General features: G+C 42.9%; 1 protein-coding gene across 1 annotated transcript in view; it reads left to right on the forward strand.

Annotated features, from left to right (window-relative positions):
- DTL (denticleless E3 ubiquitin protein ligase homolog) overlaps window positions 1-21,347 on the forward strand; it is a 49,032-nt gene that overhangs the window by 11,398 nt on the left and 16,287 nt on the right. Inside the window, exons 10-11 of the mRNA XM_063303223.1 lie at window positions 1,507-1,611; window positions 8,502-8,614. Coding sequence (XP_063159293.1) covers window positions 1,507-1,611; window positions 8,502-8,614 — 218 coding nt within the window. The remainder of the gene's footprint in view (window positions 1-1,506; window positions 1,612-8,501; window positions 8,615-21,347) is intronic.

Below are 21,347 nucleotides of genomic sequence, written 5' to 3' on the forward strand. Positions count from 1 at the left end.
GGGCGGAGGCCTGTTATCAAGATCTATCTCAGCCTGACTTCAAGACTAGCTTTAGCAAAACAGTGGCATTAGTTACCCTCTTTGGTTGTCTGATTTGAGAGATTGGGCAGGATGAGCTAATTTTCTAGGTGTCAATGGTCTTCACTGCTGCCACATTACCCTTTGAGATAATCTGTCTAAACTGGGGCTTAAAGACACAGTGCTTCCATGATCCTGGAAGATGATTTTTAAAAAGGTGTTTTCTTTTTTGGAGAGGACACTGTTATGGTCATCTATGGTATAAGGGCCTGTAAAGTTCATTTTCTGGCCCTTACGAGTTTCAGTTTTCCATGATGTCTCTCAGGGAGGTCATTAGGAGTTAACACACTGACAGTATCCAGCTCTTTTACATCTGATTTAGTTGAGGCAGTTCCCATGCTAGATTTGTTTTTTAATCTGTTCAGTCATGTCCAATTCTCAGAGACTGCCTGGACAAGTCCCTGCAGTTTTTTTGGCAAGGTTTTTCAGAATTGCCTCCTTTCTAGGGCTGAGAGAAAGTGACTGGCCCAAGGTCACCCAGCTGGCTTTGTGCCTAAGGTGGGACTAGAACTCACGGTCTCCGGTTTCTAGCCTGATGCCTTAACCACTACACCAAACTGGCTCACATGCTAGATTAGTGTCAGCATTAGTAAGGAACTAGATGAATGCCAGTAGACTGAAGGTCAGTCTATGGGCAGAAGTTCTGTTGGTGAGTGACCTGATTTGGTCATAGTCAAAACCATTTCTGTAAAGTAGTATAAGTATGGCTTGTTAGGATGTTAATTAGGGTTGAATAACAATGAGCCTGTCTGTATGCTTAGGTCTTCTCAGCGCTCTGCCCCTTCTTTCCTCTGAGGTGAGGTAGGCAGCAACTGGAGAGAGGGCTTTGTTAGATGCAATTTTCTCTTAGGGAGTACTTTTCAGACACTTTTTTTTTTCCTTGATGCCAGGCAAAGTTTTCCGTTTCCCTGGGCTTTTAATTTTTAAGCAGTGATTAAACTACTTTTTAAACTACTACTGATTTTTATCTATTTTTATATTTTCTATCTGACATACATAAGCTATTATAGAAATGTTTTTACACTGCAATATGGGATATGCTAAAATATTTTTTCCTTTTATCAAAACCCTTACAGACTAACTAAATAAGCATAAGAGTTAGTTCCCCTACTTATAAAAAGAATAGCATTTACCAGAACAATGAAGAAATGCAGACTGTTCCACCTTCACAAAAGAGGCAAGCCGCCTCCCCTCTGTATTGAGAGAACACAAAACATGTATATGACTTTCATCAACTTGCATTGCTTGTACCTTGGTTTCTTATTTGAATGCAGTGTACGTGCTGGAATTTTTGTGTTGTAACTTTAATCTTCCTTCTAGTTAAATACTACTAATCAGTGCTCTTAGATTCCTGCTCCTGGAATCAGCTGTTTCCTATCCAGCCTGCAAGGAAGGAAGTCTGACAACATAGAATCTTCTGTCTTCTAGGATATTCCAGTCTTATTTTGGATTCCACTGGTACCAACCTATTTGCTAACTGCACTGATGATAATATATACATGTTCTGCCTGCCAGGTCTGAAGAACACTCCAGGTTAGTAGTAATACTTTGGGATACAGCTTATCAGAATATCTAGATACTTAAGAAGTTTAGAAAGTTATGGCAGATACAACTTACTGTATCTGTACCATCCCTGGCAGTAGTACAGTATGTATTTCCAGGAAAGGGAGTCCCACTATATTTGATAAGGCTTATGTCAAGGTAAGTTTCCATAGGGTTGCAGTGTGGTTCTGTATTATATACAAATCTATCAGGACAGCTTCTCTGAATCACAGTGTAGAAGTTTATAACCCCTACAAGTGTCTCCATACTCTGTTTTTCTTTAGACAAACATTCATTTTGCTATGGTTAGATCGTTACATATTTACTATCTTAATCCTATATACATTTGACTAGTATGGAAAAAAAATCACATAATCTATTATATGATGCAATATATTTTACTTTCCAATCCATTACAGGTAGTCCTTGCTTAGTGATCACAGCTGGGATTGGCAACTCTGTTGTAAATTGAACCAGTTGCTAAGTGAAACCACGACTGTGCTTATGATCTTACTTCAGCTTTCCTTTGCTTCACAGACCTGCAAAGGTCATAAATGCAAGGAAAGGACTGGTCACAAAGTTACTTTTTCATCACAGTTGTAACTGTGAGTGGTTGCTAAACAAGTCAATCGCTAAATGAGGACTACCTGTATAGCTTTTCTCTGTATACTTACAGCCATTAATGGCCTTTTATATTAATCCAGAGTGGAACTATTACATCATATGCCAGTGAATTCATTTGTTAATTGTGCTTATCTCAAGAAGCAAGTTTTTTTCCTCTGTCCAAGGTCCCCCAGCTGGCTTTGTGCCTAAGGTGGGACTAGAACTCACAGTCTTCTGGTTTCTAGCCTGTTGCCTTAGCCACTATACCAAACTGGCTCTCATGCCACCTTGTTTAGTTATCACCTTTTCTTCACAGTCTGCAGAATCTCTTCTCAGACCACAAGAGAGCAGCAAATACTGAAAGGCTGACTTAAATATGTTTGAAGGAGTGGATGCTATTAGGTGTTCCTTGCGTTCTTCCTCCAATTCTTTTTTTTTTCTAAATTATTGCTCTTTTCCCCCTTTTTTGGAGGAAATGGAAATAAAATGAACTATTCATGGAAATTTGTCTGCATTCCAGCCATCTAACTTAATGCTGTATCCTGTAATTCTTCAAAGAAAAAATTGGCAAGGGTCAAAATGTTTGGTGGATTTGGTATGCTGATTATTCTGAAGGATAGATCAATAAAATCTACAAAACTTTAATTGCTGCTTTATTCTAGGTGGCAAATCCACAATTAGCATTTTGAAAATGTAGGAAAATTTGCATTATTTTTTTGCTATGGAAGTATCGCTGGTAAGGACTTGAGTTTTTGGAAAATGGGAAAAGTCAGAAACATCTGCTTTCATTTGAGTGTTTCTAATGGAAGGCTTCCAAGTAGAAAGAAAAAAATCAATGAATTATTGGAAAATTTTGGTTCAATTTTTTCTGCCATCTATAAAGATTACATAGATACTGATTTCTAATGCTTGGGTTTAATCTAGCCTGCATAAAATCTTGGTTTTTCTGTTTTGGTAGTTCTTTCCACCTATTTCTTTATTTCTGTTCAAACAATATTGCCAAATGCTCTACACCTCTTGTGAGTTCTAGTCCTGCCTTAGGCATGAAAGCCGGCTGGGTGCCTTGGGCCAGTCACACACACTCAGCCTGATCCACCTCACAGGGTTGTTGTTGTGGGAAAAAGAGGAGGAGGAAGGAGTATTAGGTATGTTCGCCGCCTTGAGTTATTTATAAAAATAATAAAGGGATAAAAATTAAATAATGACATCTTGTTTTATAATAACCTTGGAAATATATCCACTTGCTTACTCATAATTATATAAAACCATTTGTAGCAGAAAATATAAAGCTGTCTTCCTGGCTGCTTGGAGATAATTCTGAATTACTATAGGTGAATTGGTATATTTGTAACCCAAGTCATCTTTCCTCAATCCAGTGCTTTCCACATACATTGGGAGTGCAATTCTCAGAATTCCCAGCCTCAATACATCTAGCAGGTACTAGAATAAAAAAAGCTGCCCTAAATGGTCAAGTTCAGTTCTTAGCTGTCCTTCTACTCCTACTAGCAGAAGATTGTCTTGGATTTCAAGGCCCATATGCAAGAGGGAAAGAAATTAACTTGGATCTGCCTATCCTGACTGTCATAGTCTCTTCCAAGTCAGAGAACTCAAACACAGAAGAGCCTGCTCTGGACAAATGTCAGCCTGAGGAATTGGAGAGCAATTAACAACCTGTGGCCAACTCTGTCAGTAATTACTTGGGAGAAGCAGGGGATGAATCACATGACAGAGGTGCCAATTCCAAGCAATGCTAACCCTGAAAACAAGTCACAAACTCCAGAGCAGTGGTTCCCAACCTTTTTGGCACCAGGGACCAGTTTCGTGGAAGATAGTTTTTCCACGGACTGGGGGGTGGTGGTTTTGGGATGATTCAAGCGCTTCCTCTTTTTCCTGACCTTTTATTCTTTTTTCTTCGCACTGTTTGGAGATAGCAGCCAATGGACTTGCTTTCTCTGACAGGAGGTGGAGCTCAGGTGGTAATGCGAGCGATGGGGAGCGGCTGTAAATACTCAGGCTGTAAATTCACTCACTTGCCCACCGCTTGCCTCCTGCTGTGCGGCCCAGTTCCTAACAGGCCATAGACCGGTACCGATCTGTGGCCAGGGGGTTGGGGACCCCTGCTCCAGAGAACTAAGCATGGCATGTTCTCAGAGGCTCAACTCATTGAGAAAAAAGCTAGAAATGGCCTTAACTGAGCCTACATCATTGCAACTGCCAACAACTGGCTTCTCCATTGGGAACAACTGTTTCAGTCTCAGTTCTGTGCTTCCATGACTTTGAATCCCTTGTGCTACCCAAATCTCAGTTTTTTGATTCTAGAACTGGCTGACTACCTATCCTGATGCTTCTGGACTTTGGGATTTACCCAAGCTCTGGTTTGACTGGACTCGTCAAGGCAAGGCTTTGCTTTCCTGTTTAGAATTGCTGGGGTGTGTAAGCAATTGCACATGCTAACACTGCCTGCTAAAGCCTGTAAATGTTTGCAAACTTGAAAGTAAACTGCATACAACCCAAATCTGTGTGTGCTCAACCTGAAACAGAACACTAAGCAACAAAGCAACATGCTAATTGCTCTGACAGATGACAGCAAGAAGGGAGATCAGGCATCTCTCTCCTATGCTTCCTCTGGAAAAGATGAATGGACAATTCTCAGTGTTATAAAACAGTAGCAAAATACTCTGCTGAATTTGTATGCCAAGAAAATGATAGAATTGGTGGCCAACCTCCAGAACTGTTGGATCAACTCTTAGTGTTCAACTACTGATAGCTAATTCTGATGCAGGCTTGATACGTAGTTTGAAGCCAACCTGTTTAGACAGCACTATGTTGGAGAAAGTTGGGTCACAGTATTTACATCTATAAGCAAGAATATACCATGACGGGTTTTCCTTTCAGGACTGATAAGAGGTTCTCTGTAAATTTCTGTGTTGCGTCTAGGAATCTGACTTCCCACTTCCAGTCAGTGCAGGGTGTGCATTGCACATGACTTTCTTTGCTAATGACAACTCAGAGTTCTTCGGGGCAGTAGTTTTAAAGCATAACAAATCAGGTGAGGCATCATGGTGTTTAAAAATAGCCAAGTAACCCATATCTCTGTCACTGCACATCCTTCTTAAGAAATAAGATACCGGTTGCAGGAAATGAGAGAAGCAGCAACTTCCCTACTGGATGCTGAAGCTTCAGTGTCTACCTCAGAAGTGCCGAATGTGGAAAGTTTAAACAATCTACCATTATCACTGCCTCAGAGATTAAGAAGCATTTCAGAATTTACATTCCCTGAAGAAAGGAAGTATGGGCATAAAAAGCAATTTTTTTAAAAAAAATTATTCTGGAAATCTTTAGTGTATGGTTGTTTTTTGGCAACATCTTAGTTCTATGTTAACACAGGAGTCTATTAAGTCATACAGGAACTTATTGAGCATTTGCTATATTGGAACACATTCTTTTTTCAGAAGTTGGTTCTGATTTGTATAATCAGCATATAGTCACAATATGTGAAATAGAAACTCTTAAGTAGAATCTAGTACACTTTAAAAAGAAAAAAGCTCAAATTACAGTTAGAGCAGTGGTGGATATAAGTTGTGTTTGGCCTTAAAAATGACAAGGGTATTCACTGATTTCATTAGTGGAAAATAGAGTTGTATAAAACATTTCAAGCAGTTTTGATCTCCCCAGTGGGATCTGATACTATTTTGACCTTAACAAAAGTGTTCTAGCCTAAAAGTGTGGTCATTTCAAGAGTGAGCACTTAAATTCAAACTCAAAATAGTTTCAAACAGTTGAAACCTGAAACATTTTGCACACCTCTAGTTGCAAGTTTTATTTTGCTGCATTGAGTAAACTTTATATGTCTTACCTGCTCCTTTTCCTTTGATTTCAGGGATTCCATGTTCCTCCAGGCATGTTAGCTTCAGGTCCCAGATCTTTAAGAAAATTGCCTGAGCTGAAAAAAATGTCTCTTGATTATTTCTCATATTACTTAACTGATTATATTTTTAGCTTGTTACCTTATTGTTCCTCTTTTACTTCAAAGGAATGTTTGTTCATTGATTAAAATATTATATACAAGCATAAAACTGGAAGCCATTTAGGCCATTAAATCTATCCCTGCACAGTGCAAGAATTCAAATAACAGCTTTCATATGGCTGTCAGGCTTCAGCCCGATTACATCCAGTGAAGAGGAGCCCAACAGTTCTCTGGATAATTCATTTCACTGTCAAACTGTTCTTACTGTTGAAAGCTTTTTCTAACATTCAGTTGGAATTTGTCTTGTAGCTTAAGTCCATTATTCAATGACCGTCAGTCTTCTGTATTTGCACGAATTGAGGGTGTGTAAACATTTCAGTTCTTTCAATTTCTTCTCCTAGGTTTTAGTTTTCTAGTTCCCTGAGCATATCATTAGTCTTGAACTTTTTTCTAGTTTTTCTAGATTCTTAAATATGGCTCCCAGAGCTGGACAGAGTTCTTGAAGTGGGATCTGACAACACAGAATAAAACAGAAGCATTATCCTGGGATATAAAAAATATACTTCCGTTGATGCAGCCTAAAACTGAATTTGCGCTGCTGAATCACACTACTGGCCCATATTCAGATTTGCAGTTAACTACGTTTCCATTTTTGCCTGATGTACTATTAACACATCAGATGTCCTTCAAATTGTACTTTTTTATTTTGTTTCCTAAGTGAAGAAATTTTACATTTCCTCTGTAATTTAGTTTTGAAATTTATTCCTGTCCTAGGGTGATTTTGTCTCATCAACACTTGATAATTGTTCTCTACACCTCTTCATCCCAAACATGAATAGAAATATTGAAGAGTACAGGGCCCAGGTCTGAACCTTCTGGCATCACATTCAATACTTCTCTACTTCAATGAGCACTCATGTAAAATTTTGAGCTAATTGTGTATCCACTTAATTGTCATTCCATCCAGCCACATTTAACCAGCTTGCTAATCAGAATTCCATGAGGTATTTTGTCAAATGCTTTGCTGATATCAAGCTCTATCCCGTCTGCAAGCATTTCTACAATCTGATCAAAATAAGATTAGTCTGGCGAGACTTGTTCTTGAAGAACATGGGCTAATTTCTGGTGCTTACTATATTACTTTCAAAGTGCTTGCAGAAAAATCTCTATGTTCCCCAGAGTCTTCCCAGTTATCACTGTTATATTGACTGTATAATCAATATACAGTCTTGTTGCCTCTTCTTTTTCCTTCTTTTTGAAGCTAGGCATAACATTTGCTTTCTGGCACTTCAGTTCTCCAGGATATCTGAAATATAATGCCTGAGGGTTCAGCCAGATCAATCAGGATGAAATTAATCTGCACCTGGAGATTTATATTCATTCAAAATTGAGAGGCATTCTCTCACCATGTTTCTACCAACCTCAAAATTCAATCCTGCCCCTTCCTTCTCCCCCTTGCAATTTCCTAATCGAACACATACTTGCTTATTGGAGAAAACTGAACCAAAATAGCTGAGTTTCAGTGCCGATTCTTTACCTTTATTTTGAATATACCTAAATCTTATTAATTGTAATATCCTTTGCTAAGCTCATTAAAGCTTTTGCTTTCCAGTTCAGGGCTATACTGTACTTTTCCTTTGTGACCTGCCTTCTTTCCATCATTTATATATGTCCTTTTATTTTTAGATCTTCCCTAAGTTTCTTAGGTATGGACATTGGTGGTTTCTGCTAGTCTTCATTTTTTTCCTCACTGGAATTGTTTGAGTTGTCCTTTCAATATTTCTTTGTATAGGTTCTCTGACTTATTTCAAACTCCTTTTCCCATTAGCTTCTCTTGCTGCAGAATCATTGCTCTAAGTTTCTTATAATCTGCTTTTTTGAGTTCCCAGATACTTGAATTGATTGATCACACTTGCAAAAATTATTAGTTAGTAAAAAGATAACAGACCTATTTAGATACTGTAATTATAGTAAAACTTTTATTTAACAGACCATTCAAGGGGAGAGGTATCTTGTATTTGAATGTCCTGAAATCCTAATTTATATCATTTATGTAATAATGTAATGTATGTAAATGGTGTCACTGGCAGTAACACCTGGATTACTCTGCTTGCTAACTAGGATTTTCTTCCTAGTTCAGCCACTGTACTATACCTGGCAGTATAGAAAGCTTGGGTCATGGAGTGAGAGAAATACTGCTCAAGTGTTTAGAACCTCCTGCACTGTTATGTAAAAGACTGCATTATGTAAAGGATTTATTCTCAAACTCAGCTCTTAAGTTGTATATGCTTTGTCTTTTGTTGAACTGCAGTGTCAATTTTCAATGGACACCAAAATTCCAGTTTCTATGTCAAATCCAGCATCAGCCCAGATAACCAGTTCTTAATCAGTGGCTCAAGTGACCAATGTGCCTATATTTGGAAGGTAAGCAGCCAAAATATCTGTGTTAGCTCTGCCTACAACAGCGCTATGTTATTTCTATGTTCACTTTGTGCAGGAAAGACAGATATTGGTGCAGAGGGGAGGTTACGGAGAATCATTGAGCCGTGTTCCCAGCGTACTGTGTCTAAAGTACACAGCTGTCAAGCCTGAATACAAGTCCTGATATAAAACAGAGCTAGCTTCCTGCCTCTACCTTCTCAGTATTCCTAGTTGCTGATCTTCATCTGGTTTTAATAGGCCTTTAAAAGTCTCTTCTCAGTTCTGTTTTTTCAACCAGCTACAACAAGCTGAAAGTTCTTATTTTATATTTAACAAGAGTCTACATTAGCCAAAGCCTAATGGTTGTAATTGTTTTGACTATGTTTTTACCTATCATTTTCCAAGGTTTATAAATTCTTGCATTAGAGTTATGTTTCTTTCTCTTCTTCCTCTTCCCCTGTCCCCAGGATCCTTAATGTTCAGGAGTTAAGTTTTTATTTTGATAGCTCAGCCAGAACCTTTAGTAACATTTGTCAGTTCCAGCTGGCAGCTCAGAAACTTAGTTTACATGCTGAGCTCTCTGTGGAGAAATGCGTATGTTTCGGTATAATTTCTTCACCCAATGACACACATGAGGACATTTCAGGTTAACCCATCTAAGCAGAATTAAATGCTTTCTATTAAATCAGAGTTCTAAAATAATCTAATATGATAAAAGCTCGTTTAAACAAGGAGTGGGAATGTTGTTTAATTTTAGAGCAGCCTCCTTTTGGTTAACCCAACTAAGCAGAATTAAATGCTTTCTATTAAATCAGAGTTCTAAAATAATCTAATATGATAAAAGCTCGTTTAAACAAGGAGTGGGAATGTTGTTTAATTTTAGAGCAGCCTCCTTTTGTTCTCTACTTGATCCTATTCAGGAAGCCTGAGTGCCCCTTAAACATTTGGGGGGAACCCTAAGAAGCTGCTCTCACAAATTCAGTGACCCCTAGACTTTCAGAATTTGCATATCACAATCTAAAATGATGGTGCTAGGAGTCTTCCATCATTTAGCTACCAACATTTGCATATTCCTTCCTACCACACTGTTCCCTGCTCAAAACATTTTCCTGAAAAGGTTGGAACTCTCAAAAATATAAACATTCAGGGCAAAGTATGAAGCATGAACTGCTTCATGCTAACATCTACATAATTTTTGAGTTGTACAATTTATTTATTTAAAACATTTATATAACCGCCCATCTTAAAAACAACTCTGGGTGGTTTACAACCAATAAAACCATGTACTAAAACTAACGGCAATAACACTAAAAACAGAAAAACCTGGCACCACAGCCACACTGCTCTGATGCACCCACATTCTCATTCCACCCTGACGTCTCCCTGTCCCAAAGCCTGGGGAAAGAGCCAGGTTTTAAGTTCTCTCGGGAAGAATAGAAGGGTGGGGGCCTGTTGGGTCTCAGGGGCTGCAATGGAAAAAGCACACTTCCGAGGACCCACAATATGGCAATGTTTGAGGGAAGAGACCTGGAGCGTGTCCATCCTATCTGTTCTGATGGGATGGACAGATCTCCTCAGTGGGAGGCAGTCCTGCAGATAACCTGGTCTCATGCCATTTAGGGTTTTAAAAGTAATAACCAGCACCTTAAATTGCACCCGGAAGAAAACAGGGAGCCAGTGCAACTCATGCAGCAGGGGTGTAATAGGGGTGAACCTAGGGACGCCCAACACTGTGCATGCCATTGCGTTCTGGACCAGTTGTAACTTCTGGTGGTTTTCAAGGGCAGCCTCATGTAAAGTGCATTGCAGTAATCAGACGCTGTGAAGCTGGGTCCAGACTGTTATAAATACGTCATTATAGGATGGGGAGATGCTGACATCCTTGGCATTGGTATGACTCCTGTTTAAGGGGCTATGTCAGTAGTCGGGATATCTCTATGAGATACTCCAGAGGAAGTCTCCTGGGCACAGTTACTTTGATTGTGATTGAAGACTGCGACCTTCTCTGCTCCAGAGAAGAACAAAAAAAGGGAGCTTAATACCTGCTATCTATATGTATGCATATTCTTGTGCATTCTGTGTACCTTACTTCATCAGCATCCAAATATGATCAGTCCCATGAAGACTGATTATTTCTTAGGAGGAGAGAAAGAAAAGTAATCATAATTTGAGGTAGAGTAATCTTAATACAGAAATTTTAGGTGTGTTACTTACTCTTCCTCACAATGGAGCCTTTTCTGTAGATACATAGTATCTGCTGCATTTCCAAATAGGGATTGACCTGTCTGGACAGGGACATCTGTTAGCATATCAGTCCTTAAGTATAGGCTGACATTCATGCTTAAGTTACTTTCAGCACCTGTTTGGGTATTTTGTTTGTGTGGGGTGGGGGGAAGGATGGGAAGACTGATGTATAGTAAGTATCTTAGTTACTAAGTCGAAGATGGGCTCTTAAATATTCACTCTGCCTTGTGGTCAAAAGTCTGAGATGGATATTTTCACAAATAATATAATAATGGATGTCTTGGCTCCTGAATGACAAGTTATTTGTTCAGATGCTCAGAGTGTTCTTATTCCTTTCCCAACTTGGTGCTGACCTGATGAGGTGGGCTTCAGCTCTTATAAACTCTCCTGTTGGTATGACCAGTGATCACATGGACATATGACTTCTAAACTAAAGCTGAAAACATGTTGTTCACTCTCAAGAGATCAAAAGTTCTTGATAAAGTAGAGGCAAAATCTGCTAAATAAAATTAAATGTATTTTTCACTACTTTTATCTGCCTTCCTTTAAAAGGGTTTTAGTTTCCATGGTACTGTCACTTTAGCAAAAAGCCTGGATTTTAAACAAGAAATTTTAAAAATTCATACATAAAAGAGTGTATTAAACTTGAGGGTGTGTGGAGAATCTGTTAAAATGAACTGATCTTCAATATTTATGTATGTTTACATGCTGCCAGGAAGAAGTGACTTCAGCAGAATGAAGTATTCTTAGTTTCTTTTCATATATCCTTTGTAACTTAATTAAGAGACACAATGAAGAATCTATTAAATTAGCTTAGTCATCAGTGAAAATCCCCACTAAACACCACTTTAGTTCTGGTGAGTCAAAGCTTCAAGAAGAAGCTGACAGAGAAACAGAAAGGAGCATCTGAGAGGCTTTTGCTACTTCCTGAGATGCTCCCTATTCATCAGGAGCTTAATGAATTGGAGTGGGTGAAGTGTCATTATACCCTGTATTCCCTTATGTGTGATACAACTAGGTGTTTCTGGTATTCTAGCTCAGTTAGTACAAAGAGAAGACATGATTTTAGTTGTTTGTGTTTTGCCAAAATAGATTTTTTAAATGCATTGCTGTTCTGTGTTACTTTCCAGAGGGCAGTTGCAAGCTTTAGAGAGGAGACCCCATACCATGTGTTCTTCCCTTGCCATCTTAGTTCATCTCCAAAGAGCAGATCTAAATAAGCAAGGCTAAATTCTGTTCTTCCTAAATTCTAATCTATTTAGCTGGCCTAGCAGTGGGAAATAGTCTTTGGCCAGTCTGTCAAATGCTACCTGTTATGGCATCCCTTGAACTTTTGCCACAGAAAATACATATTTACTTACAATATTAATCCAAACCAGCTACAGGCTTCTCTATAAAGTTTATTCATGAGAAGATGCAAAAACATCCTTTGCAATGGTTGTGAGATCATTTCCACATCAAATTGCACATCACAGACCTCTGCTTGGTGGCAGGACCCTTAGAATGTTCTGCCTCAGACAAATCCAGAGAGATTTCACAAGGTGCTTGGGGGCTTTCTGCCTCAACTCTGTTCAGTTATTGGAATGTGGAGAGTGCTGTATGAGGTTGCTTCTATAAAGTCTCTGCCCAGTCATCAGTTTCAGGTAGGTCCTTGGTTTGTTGAGTTGCTGAAAAGCAGAAGTGTTTGAAAAGGTATTTGGGCAAAAGTAACAAAAGAAATCAGAAATGGATGTGAATGAGTACTGGTAACAACTCACAGTTTGTCGCGTCGCGCGACCAGTCCTTCGCCCTTCGGTCTATGGGATTCCCTGGGGGGGAATGAGCCAACGATTCCCTCGCAAGGGTGAGGTCGAAAAAACAACGGTAGGTACGGGATTCTTTTGTGGTGAGAGACGCCACATCTCAGGAGGTTGCTGGTACTGCCTCCTGGTGCCACGCCCCCACCTCCTTTTATTCAGCAGTTCTATCAGGGCGGGGGAGTGAGTACAAAGAGAATAGGGAAATACAAGTCATGCCCTTATAAGGGAATATACAGCATTCTGAGGCTACGTGAGAGACATGCAATCTAGCTGTGCAGTAATGGAGTCAGGTTCGTCACATTTCCACCTTTTTTATTTAATTTTGTCCTCCCCCCAGAGGGTCTGAGTCGGGGAGCCAGGGACTCTTCAGTCCAAGGAGACCCATCCCAGCGTCCTCTCTCGGGGGGTAGTGTGACTGGGGGTCCTTGTCCATTTCCGATTCACTATCAGAGGACCATCCCAAGAGTGGTGTTTTCTCCATACCTACAGCAGTGACCAGGTGTTGAACAGCAAGCTTTGTCTCGGATACCTCTGAGTCCAATGTATGAAGTCTCTGCTTTAAGAAGCGGAGAACGCGACCCAGCACACAGGGGCCTATGGTGCATACGAGAATCAATAACAGGAGGGGCCCCAACAGAGTGGACAACAGTGTGGTTAGCCATGGAGAAATGCTAAACATATTTTGATACCATGACATGGATTGTTGGCGCTCCAATTCCCTTGTTTTTAAACGGGAATTGAGCTCTTTCATAGAGTCCAATACTACTCCTGAGTTGTCGGCATAAAAACAGCAGTCTTCCTTTAGAGCAACACACAGTCCCCCTTGTTTGAGGAACAGAAGGTCGAGACCCCTACGATTTTGCAAAACCACTTCGGATAGAGAGGTAAGGGAATCTTGTAGCGCCACAATAGATTGTTCGATGGCGCGAAGGTCAGTGTCAATGATAGCACTAAGGTGACGCAGGTTCTGATCATTGACAACAAGGGCTGACACACCGGTGGCGGCTCCGGCCGCACCTAAGCCCAGTAGGACTGATAAAGTTACAGCAGTCACTACTTCGCGCTTAGCCTTGAGGGGGTAATGAGGGGGTTCTAAAATGGAGATAAGTTCGTCAGGGGAATAGATAGAGATTTTGGGGAGTAGGAGCACCTGAATACAAAAGGCGTTAGTTCGTAACAAAGTATCACCATATACACATGCGGTGAGGCCAGAAGAACATGCCCAAACAGAGTTGTTCCCAGGGATAAAGTATTGCCCTGTCAAGCGGGCAGAGATATTACCAGAGGTAGTGTAGAGTACACCGTAGCCACCATGGCCGGTGTAACCGTTGATGTTCAAGCGATTATGTGGAAGATAGAGGGCACAGTGATCATGAGAAGAATTAAGGCAATATTGAGTATAGTTAGCAGGAACACGGCCAAGGCAGCAGCCCTGCCCTATTATAGAGGTGATAGTCAACGTGGTGTTTTGCCAGCGGCAGGAGGAGGCTGAGGTAGAGTTTCGGATAGGGTCAGGAGAACCGACTGCTTCATAGAATGGTGGAGAGGAAGACAAACAAAGCCAACATCGAGATGTGTTAGAAGCGGTGTGAACAAGGGAAAAGGAGGAGTTAAGAAGAGAGACAAGGGGGTTTTTTTGTTTGGTGAGGGGTTTAAGAAAGGTGGAGTGAATGTCGTCGGCATTGGGCCCAACAGGTGGGGACTGAGGGAGAGTGACCTGTCGTTGAATGTAGAATATGTTGCCATAATGAAACCCGGGCCATCCGGCATATATACGACCTCCCCATTTTACACCTGAGTCCCAGGCATTCCCCTGAGCTTTTCCTGCAGCAGTGAATTGTACAATAACCGGATTACATTTATTCCAACCCTGATTGGTCGCGGTGCACTCAATGTCCTCTCTCAACCGAGTGAGAGTGATGTAATCAGTCTTATACGGGGGGGTCCAGTAGATGTGGCCGGTGGAAACGCAGGACCAAGACTTGCAAAAGTAATCTGCTAAGCCTCCGCAGTCGTGCACGTGGTCAGGGCGGGTGTCATGTCCTGGGCACACATACAGGGGATACCTTTTAACGATGGAGTGGCTGGGCGGGGTGCCGTCCAGCCTCCTGTAGGCTGTCACTCCTAAAAGCATTTCTGAAAAGTCAAAATACAGGTTAGGGAAACAAGATACAATTGGGCTATAACAAAAGGAGGTATTCAGGATCTGACCCAAGGCATCGCAGATTGTCCAGGTGATACTGTAAGGGCGATGCGATCCCTGGGCGTCAGATGCCAGCAGGCGTCGTCCCTGCCAACGGGCGGGCTCAGGAAGGGAGAGTTTAAACAAGGTGAGCGTAAGGCGAGATGAGGTGGCGAACCCCTTAATTAATTTTGTTATTTCACAGTGATATTGTCCTAGATCGGTCAACTGTACGTTGGTGATAGCAAGGGTAGTTTGGCGAAAGTGATAAGTGATGGAGTAGGAATCGCCATCTTGGAGAAGAGTGTTGTTGCGAAACCAGCGCCAGAAGGTGCCTTTTCTTTTGATGGGAGAGCGTTGAAGACATTCCATGGCGTTGGATGCTGAGCTGCGGCCGATGGTGGCAGGGTAGCGTAAACGATGGGTTCGAATGAGAGAGGTTGTTTTAGGGTTCGTTGTGAGGGGAGCAAAGATGGAAGAGAGATAACAGAGAAGGAGGGTCAAGGAGGTGCTTGTCAGGAGGCTGCCCATGATACGGCCGGACACAGCGAGCAGGAACCCAGAGCACTCGATCAGGAAGTTGCACAGCAGCGTAGCCTTTTCCCCAGGTGACGAGTTGCGCAGGGCCTTTCCACTCAGGGCTGGGCAGTTGCCTAAAATAAACAAGGGGACGGGAAGAGGGAACTACTGGCTTAGAAAAGTGTCGAGATGCAGCCGTAGCAGGGGGGGTACCGGTAAGATTAAGGAAATTTAAGGTAAACAAGGTGAGATTAAGGATATTTTGTAACATCGGGAGGCTTGGGGGGTCTAAGGCCTTTTTCCCCGTTTGCCGATCAAGGGCATTCTTTAGGGTCTGGTTAGCCCTTTCCACAATAGCCTGACCTTGGCTGTTGAATGGTATACCGAATCTGTGGGTAATGGACCACTTACGGCAAAACTCAGCAAAGGGAGTGCTGACGTAAGCAGGGCCATTGTCAGTTTTCAAAGTTTTGGGACATCCCGATGTGACGAAAGTGCGAATACAATGATTGATTACGTTTTTCGTGGCTTCTCCTCTTTGCAAAGTTGCCAGGATGAATCCCGAATAAGTATCCACAGATACATGGATATACTTCCAAGGTGCAAAAGAGGGATAATGAGTGACATCCATCTGCCATGTGTCACAAGCTTGGATACCCCTGGGATTAACTCCCTCAGGGATGCACTTTGCCTGCAAACTGCAGGTTGGACATTGTTGAAGAATGGCGGTAGCTTCTTGATATGTAATGCCAAATTGGCGCACCAAGGCCTTTTTATTTTGGTGGAAATAAGCATGGCTGTCCCCTGCTAAAAGCTGCGGAGGAAGAGGGGAAGAGGCCATAATTTTGCAAGCCTCATCTGCCATGTGGTTGCCTTCGGACAGGAAACCGGGTAGCTGTTGGTGGCTTCTAATATGCGCTACAAACAAAGGGGATGTTCTGTCCTTCAGGAGAGTTTGAAGCTGCAAAAAAAGCGTCATGAGAGAGGGGGGGGTAACAGGGGAAATATATGCATCAAACATGGCCACAGCCATTTGAGTGACATACATACTATCTAATATAACATTCAAAGGCTGTTCTGGGAAAAGGGACAAGGCTAACAGAAAAGCGGCTAACTCAGCCTGTTGGGCAGATGCTTGTGGGCCTGTTAGGCGTTTATGCCATTTGCAATTATTTTGCCATGTACAAGCCCCTATGGTTTTGGAGCCGTCTGTAAAAACAGTGAGGGCTTCCTTGAGTGGCTGCTGAACGAACGGCGAGGTTAGTGTGAAGGGTACTGTTCGCAACAGTTGCAATCGAGGATCAGGGGGAAGATGGCATGACACCTGGCCACACCAGTCCTCCAAGGCATCCTGCAGTGCAGTGGAGTTTTGTAGGAGGGGTTCCCATTGAGTAACCTTAAGGGGAATGTACAGGGTGGAAACATCCAGTCCCATTAGGGCTCTAATCCTCTTCCGGCCTTTCTCAACAAGAGAGGCCATTTGTGCTGCTCTGGTGATGATGGATGTCTTAGGTGTGTGTGGCAAGTGTAGCCATTCTAAAATATGTAGATGTTTGTTATCAGACGTTTGGACAATGATGGCAGTTAATAATTGATGTGTTGAAAGAATGGCAAGAGAGGGTGGTTTGTCAGTGAGCGCACGGTCCACCCATTGGGTCGTAAGGACGGCATTGACCTGTTGTAGGGCATGTAATTGTTGTTCTGTAAGGTACACCTTGTCAGCTGGGTTTGTCAAACCCACTAACGCTTGGAATAAAGGTGATAACATGGGTGTAGTTAAAGCGAGGTATGCGCGGGCCCAGTTAATGACCCCCAGACATTGTTGTAATTGGACCAAGGTGGTCGGCTGGGGAAGCGTGAGCATAGGTAGAAGTGGGGCAGCCGTGGAGGCTAAAACTTTGTGGCCTAGATATTGCATTGGATAACGAGACTGGACCTTTTCTGGTGCAACGTGTAACCCTGCCGTTGCTAGGGTGGCTAAAAGAGTAGGAAAAGTTTTTTGAACTGTCCCTTTCGGGCCCTCAGCAGCGACTAAAATGTCATCCATATAATGATACACAAGAAAATGCGGAAATTGGGATCTATAGGGTTGCAATGCTTTATCGACAAAAAATTGGCACATTGTGGGTGAGTTCAACATGCCTTGTGGGAGGACCTTCCACTGGTACCGAGCAGTAGGCTTTGAATTGTTGAGTTCCGGTACCGTAAATGCGAAAATAATTCTGTCCTTTTGTGCCAAAGGTATGGAAAAAAAACAATCCTTGAGGTCTATTACAATAAGGTCGTGTCCTTCCGGAATCAAGTTGGGGTTGGGAAGTCCACACTGCAAAGGTCCCATGGGCTGAAGGATGGTGTTGATAGCCCTAAGATCCTGTAGGAGGCGCCATTTGCCAGACTTCTTTTTGATGACAAATACCGGAGTATTGTATGGGCTGGTGGAGGTTTCGATATGGCCTTCAATTAACTGCTGTTGGACCAAGATATGTAAGGCGTCCAGTTTCTCTTTGGTGAGTGGCCATTGATCAACCCATACCGGCACAGAGGTTTTGAGAGAGAGAGAGAGAGACCCTGAAGGGTCCTGTAAAGCCATTAGGGAAGTTGAATAAAAGCGTGGAACTGTGAAAGCAAGTCACGGCCCCATAGGTTACAGTGCAAAGGCAAGATATAAGGCTTTAGATAAGCTGTAATATGAGAATGAGCAGTCACAGCAGAAAGCCAATGAGAGCTGACCTTAGCGGCCTGTGCTCCGCCTACTCCTTGCACCGAGGAGGCTTCAGCGATAGGCCAGGAGGAGGGCCATTCAGCGGAACGAATGACAGAGACGTCGGCGCCGGTGTCAATCAAGCCTTCGAAAGAGCGACCATTTAGTGTGACAAGGAGGGTGGGTTTAGAGGTTTGGAGTGGTTGCTGCAAGGCAAACAATGATGGCATATCAGGAGAAGGGAGAAGTATGAGCGTGGCGACAATTGTTCCTTTATCTAAGGAAAAGCACCTATCTCCCACTCCTGCCAAAGCAATTTGTGTCAAATCTGACGAGTCATACAAATAGGGAGCAGCAACCATTCCCTCAAGCGTGAGCGAGGAGTTGGGAATAAGCAAAGCAGGGGTAAAAGGAGGGAGGGGTTTATGCAGCGTGACAACAAGAGGAAGGGAAAGGACAGCCCCCGGATCGTCATACAAAAGATCCTCTGCCAACTCCACAGGGAAGCTGGTGATGGGTAATTCAGCCTTTGGGGCGGGGTTAGCTGACAACCCCCGATCTAGTTTTCCGAAGGCTGGTGAGGGGAGGAGTTGTTGCGACATTGCGAGGCCCAATGATAGCCTTTGCGGCACCTGGGACAAGGAGTTTTAGGTTTGGAGGGGGGGGGGCGGCCCCCTTTGAGTGGAAGGGGGCGCCCCACCTCCCCCGGGTGCACGGCATTGATTCTTAAAGTGGCCCGGCTTCCCACAATTGAAGCAATTTCCATGACGAGTGATTGCGAGGGCTTCCGGGGAATGGAGCTGAGGGGAGGGGTTAGTAGAAGGTAGCGAGGTGGTAATGGCGGCAGCGAGAGCGCTCACTTTATGAGAGGTGGTACCAACGATTCTGCAGAGTTGCAGGAAGTCTGCAAGCTTTACACCCGGTTGATTGACTGCGGGTTGCAGAATGGTCTGGCAGTCATGATTAGCGTTAGAGAAAGCAAGTTTCATTAGCAGCTCTTGTTTAGCCGTGGCATTATCAATTTGTCGGTCTAAAGCAATCTGAAGGCGACTTATGAAGGAAGCATATGGTTCATTTGGTTCTTGCATTATTTTCAAAAACGTTTGGGTGGATTGAGAGTCGGAATCATCCACTCTTTTGAGAGCATTCATGGCGCACATGTGAATAATAGCAAAACAACGACGGGGGGAGTTCTGTTGCTGGACTAAGGTTGCGAATTGTCCCTTTCCTAATAACTGATTTGCGGTCACCCCTGCGGGAAGACCTCTTCTAATTTCTACTTCCACCCCTTTGTCGTATTCAGATTGCCACACAACGTATTGCGCCGGGGTCATAAGCATAGAAAAAAGCATTTTCCAATCATACAATAACATAACAGTGTTAGCAGTAACTAAAGAGTCTAAAACTCCCCTAGTAAAAGGAGAGTGCAAGCCGTAGGTGGTTACAGCATCTTTGATTTGTTTCAAAACCTTAAGTTCAATATTGTTATACAAATTTCCTCCCGCCGCCCCTAGGCCGATGGTCATGGGAAAGGCAGAGGGACTCTCCATTTCCAATGAGAGGGGGGAGGAGAGGAGTTCAGTGATGGCGCCTCCTAGGGGGTGGTGTTGAGGGGAGTCGGGGGTTGGAGCGGAAGGGGGAGGAGGAACGGCTGGGTATGGAGGGGGTGGTGGTGAGGCAGCATCGAGATGGGCGGCAAGAGGGGGTGGGGTTTTTGGGCCGGGAGGAGAAGGGCAAGTTTCCGGGGAAGACGGGGGAGGGTAAAGAGTGTTGATGGCCGCCATAACAGCCTTCCAGGCAGTCAGAATAGGCACGGGTGCTCGTGGGGTATCATGAAAATATTTTCCTATCCTTTCCCAAGTGGATGCTTTGAGCGACCCCTCTGAAGGATAGACAGGGCAGTGTCTCTCCATGTACAGTAGGAGTTGAGTCACCGAATTTTTTGAAATGGGAAAGATGGTCGTACCGTTAGCCTTTTGACAAGAGTTAGCCTTCTTCACTAAATCATAAAGTTCGTCCCTATGAACTGACGAAACTTTGGAGAGTGGGGAGCCCATTACTTACGATTGCAGAGCCTTTGCCAGGTGCGTAGTAACGAGAGTGAAGGCAGTGCACCTCTAGACAGAGATCACACTGTGAGACCGAAGGGATCCCGGACGAGCCCCCAGTTGTCGCGTCGCGCGACCAGTCCTTCGCCCTTCGGTCTATGGGATTCCCTGGGGGGGAATGAGCCAACGATTCCCTCGCAAGGGTGAGGTCGAAAAAACAACGGTAGGTACGGGATTCTTTTGTGGTGAGAGACGCCACATCTCAGGAGGTTGCTGGTACTGCCTCCTGGTGCCACGCCCCCACCTCCTTTTATTCAGCAGTTCTATCAGGGCGGGGGAGTGAGTACAAAGAGAATAGGGAAATACAAGTCATGCCCTTATAAGGGAATATACAGCATTCTGAGGCTACGTGAGAGACATGCAATCTAGCTGTGCAGTAATGGAGTCAGGTTCGTCACAACAGTTGAGCCATCAATAGCAATAAGAATGATAAAGCATCAATTCTCTGCATTTATTGCTTCTGCAGACTTCTTCCCTATGATCCTATTCAGAGTTACCTGGCATTCTGGGGAAAAATAAGGAGAAAGTCCCCATAGACGTGCCAGATGAGTTTGCAGGTTTCTTGTTAGATAGTGTTGCTCATATTTGCTTTGGGTTGGACACCAGCTGGACAGTCTACAGCCTTTCTCAACTTTTTAACCCTGGAGGAATCCTTGAAATATTTCTCAGGCCTCAGGGAACCCCTGCACGTTCAGGCTCAAATATAGGCTACAAGTTACAAAATCATTATATTTGTTTCATGTGTAGGCCTGTATATAAGCATTAACAGTGTCCTTAAACTAAAAATAAAAAATGAACCTTACCACGGAACCCTGGTTGAGAAATCCTGGTCTATAGTAATGAATAGAATGAGGCCTTGAGATATTATTTGGGATTCTTTTTTTTCTTACAGAGTCCAGGAAAGTATATAGGATTTTCTGGTATTAATACTGCTACCTATGCAGGGTTTTGTTTTGTTTTGTTTTTGAGGGAGAAGGTAATGCTGCCTACATTGAATGAGGCTGTAGTAAACCCTCTCCTAAAGAAATCCTCCCTGGATTAGCTGTTTTTGACAATCTTTGCCTGGTCTCCAACTTCCCCTTCTCAGGGAAGGTTGTTGAGGTGATTGCAGGAATCCAGCCACAGAGGATCCTAAACAAATAGATTATCTGTATTTCTGTCAGTCAGGATTCAGACCCAGTCA

Source organism: Candoia aspera, chromosome 1 (genome assembly GCF_035149785.1).
Source record: "Candoia aspera isolate rCanAsp1 chromosome 1, rCanAsp1.hap2, whole genome shotgun sequence".
Classification (NCBI taxonomy): Eukaryota; Metazoa; Chordata; class Lepidosauria; order Squamata; family Boidae; genus Candoia; species Candoia aspera.